The 7,273-nt window shown below is 36.6% G+C and overlaps 1 protein-coding gene across 1 annotated transcript; it reads left to right on the forward strand.

The window, feature by feature from the left end:
- Window positions 1–1,672: 1,672 nt before the first annotated feature.
- Window positions 1,673–2,818, forward strand: LOC116106063 (non-specific lipid transfer protein GPI-anchored 2-like). The gene is made up of 2 exons (XM_031392423.1): window positions 1,673–2,209; window positions 2,622–2,818. Exons 1-2 carry the CDS (start codon window positions 1,816–1,818, stop codon window positions 2,798–2,800), a joined length of 573 nt encoding a protein of 190 aa, XP_031248283.1. The 5' UTR covers window positions 1,673–1,815; the 3' UTR covers window positions 2,801–2,818.
- Window positions 2,819–7,273: the final 4,455 nt, after the last annotated feature.

Below are 7,273 nucleotides of genomic sequence, written 5' to 3' on the forward strand. Positions count from 1 at the left end.
TAAAAAATATTAAATAAACATATTTGTGTATCGCGTGGACCATGTCTAGTTTAAATTATAATTTGGTGGAGTTAAAAAATGAGTATGTATCATAAATGCTTTTTGCTTTCAACTTCCAACTTCCCGTATATATGTTAAATCCAACCACCAGCAAAAGCTAAATGACAAAATTCTTGCGTGATGGTTTGTAAATTCATGTGCAGCTTTCGACATCATTATCATGTTGTTTCCATCCCACCATATTAAATATTTATACCATTTAAAAGTCTTTATGATTTTAACCAACAATGCAAGAATGACTGAACGTCTTCTCATTCCCACTTTCTTGTGACATAAATATATTTTTCTTGTTGGGGGTTGTCTTGCCAGGTTGTATACTATTACTTGATTTGCTTCTACTCTAATTGCATATAGTTTATAAATATAATAAGAAATATTTTATTTTTATGGTATAACTTTCTTTAAAAAAAAGAAAAAAAACTTTTCTTTTAGATATTTTTTTAATTTGATTTTTATTGTTTAAACATACTTATTAATTGTTTTTAGTTTAAATATTAGTTTTATTTATTTATGTCACATCTCACATAGCTAACAAATGCATGCGTACTTCAGTTTATAAATCTTGAATTTCTTCAATCAAACTATTCCTATTTTGATTGAAGGACAATTGCATCAATATTGTTAGGAGTGAATAAATTAATTAAGACTCCTAGAGAATCGGTGAAATTGCCTAAAAACCATAAGATCATTGGACACATGGTTTAATCATCAATTAGATTATAAAATGCAATTAGGTTTCTAAGAAAAGGGAAAGAGGGCGTAGAATGAAGTGATCTCTTCAATTGTGAAATAAAATTCCCCCTTATTTTGCATCCATTGGTGAAAGCATTTGAACCTCCATTGAAGCATTTTTAAGAGGGTTCCCAACCTTTACCCTGTTACATTATCAGATCTACGTTACATGTGATGTTTGACCTTTACTCAATAACTTAAGTATGAGATGGTTGGTTCAACGAGGGGTGTGATTAATATTTTAAAATTCAATGTGTTCAATGTGACCTTTTTTTATAACATATGGAGTTTTCTTGATGAATTAACCATTCCATAGTTGTAATTTCAGGAATACGCAAAGTGTCCAACTCTTTTCGCAGTCTAGCTAAGAGGGCATGTTGCATCAGAACAATGTTTTCATTGTATACATATTATATGCGAGCGCTAAGTATTAGTATTAATATTTGACCTTTAATCTTCACATAACCTTGAATTTAAATTTTATATTCAAATCAATGCCAACTATTAATTTTTTTTTGGTGACCAAGGACATTCGAACTAGTTTACGTGTATCTCAACTAATCCTACGAGGCTTTGAAGTGGACAACTGGGTAAATCTCCTCAATAACCACCCCTATTAGAAATCAAAGTACATCGAACTCAAAACCTTTTGACTAATACACCTACAAATTTTAGTTGACTGTTGGGTGACCTAATGGTGGTTATTAATTATTATTTTTACTAAAACTTAAGATATGTGATTTTATGACTATTTAAAAAAAATATATAAATGGAGTATCCTTGATGGTTTGACCTTAATATTAAAAGAAGCCAATACGCAGAAGTATGGAAAGAGGAAATCAAATACTTCAACCCAACCTTTTATTAAGAGGTAGCCCAGACGGTGGAAGCAAAATTAGGTGGTAGTTACACTTATTTAATAATCTTGGCTGGCAGAAGTTCCTTTTCCCACTCCACACCGCCACCATATAACTCCTATCCATCCATCTATTACTCTTCACAAACTTCTTCTTCTTCACAATAATGGGCACCATGAGATCATGTTTAAGCTTGTTGATGGCGTTGCTCATGTTGGTTTCAGTTTCAGGTCAAACACTGGCTCCTCAGCCCTCCGCCGCCTTTGGACCATCAGCTACCCCTATGGGGCCATCTATGGGGCCATCAGCCTCAAATGACTGTATAAATAAACTTCTTAACATGTCAGATTGCTTGTCGTATGTGACAGCCGGAAGCAATGTGACGGTGCCGGACAAGCCGTGCTGCCCTGAGCTGGCGGGGCTGGTGGAGAGCAACCCCATTTGTTTGTGTGATCTTCTTGGCCAGAGTTCTAGTTTTGGACTGAATATTGATCTCAATAGGGCTCTTAAGTTGCCTTCCGTCTGTAAAGTTGCTACTCCTCCCGTTTCTTTGTGCTCAGGTACTTGGCTTTAACTCATCCATATTTAACTAAATTTAGCAATATATTTGTAAGATCAATTCTATTTTAATAAAAATGAATTTTAATTTTAGTAACTCTTTAATCATATATATCAGATAAATTGGTTTATATGTATGATATTATTACATAAAATAAGTGAATAATTTAGAATATAGAAATGCATATCTTAAAAAAGAACATAAAAATTTTATACTATTTATGAAAGCCAATGTTGTTAATAAAATTTGGGTTTGGGTTGAGAGCCAATGAATAAATTAGTACAACCAAATAATAAAATATAAATGTAAGAGAAGAGAATTAAATGCAACAACCAAACGGAGCCTAAGTCCACTCTGTCTCATTTAATGCCTTTTAAAGATTCTCACCAAATCGCGTGTTACTGTTTTTACAGCTGTGGGAGTTCCAGTTCCAAGTCCAAGTCCAAGTCCAAGTGAAGCACCCGTGCCTGGTAATGGAGGTGCTGGTAGCCCTTCCTCAGGAAACACTAACAGTGGAGCCTCAACCTCAAGCATTGAACGCTACGTTTTGGCTGTAGTTGTTGGCGGCTTGCTTTTTGCATTTTTAATTTAAGGGATTTGGATTGGACTTAAACTATGTTGTTTCAATTTCTTGTTTCAATTCTATTTGCCTAGTCATCCAATTATCTTTGAAGATAATATGTAATATTATTATTATTAATAGACAATCTCGGATATCATCCACATTCAAAAGCCATTCTATTTTATATAAATTATATCATTCAATTTTCTATAATATTATGTAAAATAAATAATATCATTTAATATTTCATAGGATTCATTGCCCATAAGAAATTATTAATAAGAAAATATATTTAAATAATAACTAAATATTATAACTTTTTATTAAAATTATACAATACATTATTAACATTTTACTAGGGCCTTCCCCCAAATGGGCCCCTAGAAAAGTGCCTCGCATGCCTGCGGCTCAAATCCATTTGACCTCTTCTGAGATATCACCACTCTATTTCATTTCACTCGTTCAACAAATTAATCTTTTCATCACATTGAAAAAAAATTAAGAAATGTATAAGAAATCGTTAACTCTAGAGATGTTGAAATAGGTAAAATGTTTGGAGGATTTGATGATAATTTGAAAAAATTTAGGGTGTGCCTTTTTTTTTTTTACTTTTAATTTTAGTCCCACTTAACACTTGCTGGTGGTATTTCGAAAATACTACAAAATGGGAAATTACATAAATAGTTTTGATTGCAATTGGATAATAAACGAGTACAAAGTTTACTTAGAAATGGGTCGACTATGGATTGTTGTCTTCTTTTTGGTTACTTCCACCACGAGCCCTCTATTGATGTTGAGCCTGAAAGAGTTGCAAAACTGAACACACTTGTATTGATAAATTAATCGTATATAAATACATCAGAAGATAGTTTGAAGATCCTAGAAACTAGGAAGGATAGAAACTGAATCCTATATCTATGGGTGACAGCTAAATACAACTAAATACATTGAATAATACAAACTGATATGGAAGACTAAGTCTATCAGTTGAGATTATCTCTATTATGCCCCCTCAAGATGGAGCTCAGGAGAGTAGTCCAATCTTGTGTTTAAGTTGGAGAAAGCGTTGCCTTGGAAGTGGCTTGGTAAGAGCATCAGCAAGCTGATCTTCAGAAGAAACATGAGCTACTCGGAGAGCACCATTTTGAACTTGATCCTGGGTAAAATGAAAATCTATTGCAACATGCTTTATTCGGGAATGAAAAATTGGATTGGAGCAGAGCTGTGTTGTTCCAATATTATCACAGTAAATGACAAGGCAGTAGGGAGGCGTAATTCCAAGATCAGTCAAGAGATAACAAATGAAATTAAGTTTAGTAGCTGTATTAGCAACGGATCGATACTCTGCTTTAGTAGAGGATCTAGCAACAGTCTGTTGCTTTTTAGAACTCCAGGAGACAGGATTTTTTCCAAGGTATACAACATAAGCACTTGTTGAGCAAAAAGTGTCATTGTCCCCTGCCCAATCAGCATCAGAAAAGGCATATAAACTAAGAGAAGTGTCAGAGAAGGCATGCAGACTGAGAGTAGAGTCATTGTAGAGTTGTAGACCATCATCAACGGTGCCAACAAGATAACGCAGTAACCGTTTGACAAAGGACCAATGTTCAGTTGTTGGGCAGTGCATATATTGGGAGAGTTTGTTGATAGTAAAAGCGATGTCTGGTCTTGTTATTAGCAAATATTGGAGACTTCCAACCACTTGGTGATATTCAGTTGGTTCAGTCAGAGGAGAGCCTGAGGTTAACATGAGAGTTGAACTGGTTGGTATGGGAGTAAGAACAGTCTTGGCGTCTTGCATCTTGGTTTGAGTGAGGAGATCCATAATATATCACCTTTGTGAAAGTAACAAGCCATGTTTGTTTGGTACAACTTCTACGCCCAGAAATTAAGTCAGTAAGCCAAGGTCTTTGATGGAAAATCGCTGAGCAAGAATGGCAATGAAGTGATTAACTTCGGTAGTATTGTCTCCTGTGAGAATTAAATCATCAACATAAACAAGGAGATACATAGTGTGACCATTAGCATGAAAGACAAAGAGGGATGTATCAGCATATGAATTTTGAAAGCCAAACTGTAGGAGGAATGTTCTGAGCTCATGGTAGCATGCTCGAGGGGCTTGTTTTAGGTCATATATTGCCTTGTTGAGTTTGCAGACATATGAGGGGTTGTCATTATCAACAAATCCTGGTGGCTGTGACATGTATACATTTTTTGATAGATGTCCTTGAAGAAAGGCATTGTTTACATTGAGTTGTCGTAAGGACCAACCACGGCTGACTGCTATACTGAGAACAATTCGGACACTAGTCAGTTTCACAACGAGACTGAAAGTGTCTTGGTAATCTATTCCAGGACATTGGTGGAAGCCTTTTGCAACCAATCGAGCCTTGAACCTGTCAACAGAACCATCAAATTTGCGTTTAGTTCTAAAAATCCACTTACATCCAACCAGATTTTGACTTCTATCCAGTGGGACTAAAGTCCAGGTGCCATTCTTTACTAAGGCGTCATATTCTTCAGACATGGCTCGACACCATTTATGATCTTTGAGAGCTTGGGTCAAGTTGGTGGGTTCATGGTCATCACCTTTGGTTAATTGGGTGTGAAGATTCAATTTGGTAAGGGGTTTGCGAATATTGTTTTTGGCTCTAGTAATCATGGTGTGGGTGGGTTGTGGCTGAGGCTCGGGTGGGTTTATATGTGGTGATGGTTGTTGGGGAGTGTTGGTATTTGAAGGTGCACGTGCTGGTGGTGGAACTGATGTGGCGGGCAGGTCTGGTGGTAGTGAAGTTGCACTGGGGAATTGCTGTTGAGCTTCCACTGCAAATGACGAATTGAGTGGTGGTACCAAAGGCAAGGTGGGAATTCGAAGAGGTGGTGGACAGGAGGATGAAGCAGAGAGATGACTGAAGGGAAAAACAGACTCAACAAATTTAACATGCCTAGAGACATATATTTTGGAAGTAGATGGATCAAGGCAGTAGTAGGCACTCTGAGTTAAAGAGTATCCAAGGAATACACATGGTTTGGATCGAGTGTCTAGTTTGTTGGATGCATACGGTTTAAGCCAGGGATAGCATAAACATCCAAAAATTTTGAGTTTTGAGTAATTAGGGGCTGTTGTAAAAATTTTTTCATAAGGAGAGGAAAGATTTAGGGTGGGTGTGGGCATACGATTTATTAAATAAACTGCTGTGGCTAAGGCATAAGGCCAATAACTTAAAGGAAGAGAGGCATGAGATAGTAATGCTAATCCAGTTTCTACAATATGAAGATGTCTACGTTCAGAAAAGCCATTGTGTTCAGGGGTATGAGGTGGTGTAGTAAGATGAGAAATACCATTTGTTGAAAGAAAATGGGCAAGTGAAATATATTTACCACCATTGTCTGAGTAAAGTTTTTTGATGGTTTTATCAAAATGTTTTTCAACAATGGCTTTAAATCTGATAAAAACATCTTTGACTTCGGACTTTTGTTTGAGAGGATAGAACCAAATATATCTGGTGAAATGATCCACAAAAATTACATAATATTTAAATCCATTTGTTGATATAATTGGAGAAGTCAAAACATCAGAAAAGATTGTTTCAAGGGGTTGAGAAGAGACAATTGTAGATTGAGAGAATGATAATTTGTGGCTTTTATTAGTTAGACAAGCATTACGTGAAAAGTTATTGGATGAAGAAGAGAAATCGAGTTTATTTTGGGAAATAATCTGTTTTAGAATGTGAAAAGCTGGGTGTCCTAATCTTTGATGCCACTCGGATAAGATTGTTTTGATGCTGGAAAATGCAAGCAAGGGTGGAGATACCGGCCACTCATAAATGCCATCCTTAGTTTGGCCCTTCAGAAGTGTTGCCCCAGTGTGAATGTCCTTTACAAGAAAAGCAGTTGGTAAGAATTTAATGGAAACATTATTAGAGGTACAAAATTGAGAAATTGAAATGAGATTCTTTTTCATAGCATTCCCAAAGGACATTGTCCAATTGAAAAATGTTATAAGTTGTGGAGAGAAAGGTAGAACCGGTATGAGTAATGGAGAGACCCGAGCCATCACCGATCATAATGTCATCCGAGCCATTGTATGGAGCATGCATGGAGAGATTGTTTAGATCAATTGTAACATGGTGAGAGTTGCCACTATCCAGGAGCCAAGATGTAGTACCAGGTGTATTGGAAGCATATTGAGCCCTTGGTTGCCGTGGAGTAGCAGAGTGATTGGGCAAAGCAGGAGAAAGACTTGCTGTATGACTGGTGGATGTGTTAACTACGACTAACTGAAACAAGGGACACTGTTTTGCTGTATGTCCTTGTACCCTGCAAATCTGGCAAAAACCCAAGTATGGTCGAGATGGGCGATTACCTTGAGGTGTTGGTTGGTCGCTGGTTGGTGGAGTAGGATACTCGTTTTGGTGGTTGTTGGAGAGGCGCCATGGATGATTGGTGGTCCTTGAAGGTGCAGGTGAGCGCCAAGGCACTAGATTTTTGCTCATGGGATTA

The sequence above is a fragment of the Pistacia vera genome, unplaced genomic scaffold (assembly GCF_008641045.1).
Source record: "Pistacia vera cultivar Batoury unplaced genomic scaffold, PisVer_v2 Contig509, whole genome shotgun sequence".
Classification (NCBI taxonomy): Eukaryota; Viridiplantae; Streptophyta; class Magnoliopsida; order Sapindales; family Anacardiaceae; genus Pistacia; species Pistacia vera.

What these genes read in the sequence shown, in the direction of transcription:
- LOC116106063 (XM_031392423.1), top strand. Translation starts at nt 1,816, where the DNA reads ATGGGCACCATGAGATCATGTTTAAGCTTGTTGATGGCGTTGCTCATG. An exon ending in TCCCGTTTCTTTGTGCTCAG is followed by an intron (nt 2,210 to 2,621) that starts GTACTTGGCTTT and finishes CTGTTTTTACAG; the next exon opens with CTGTGGGAGTTCCAGTTCCA.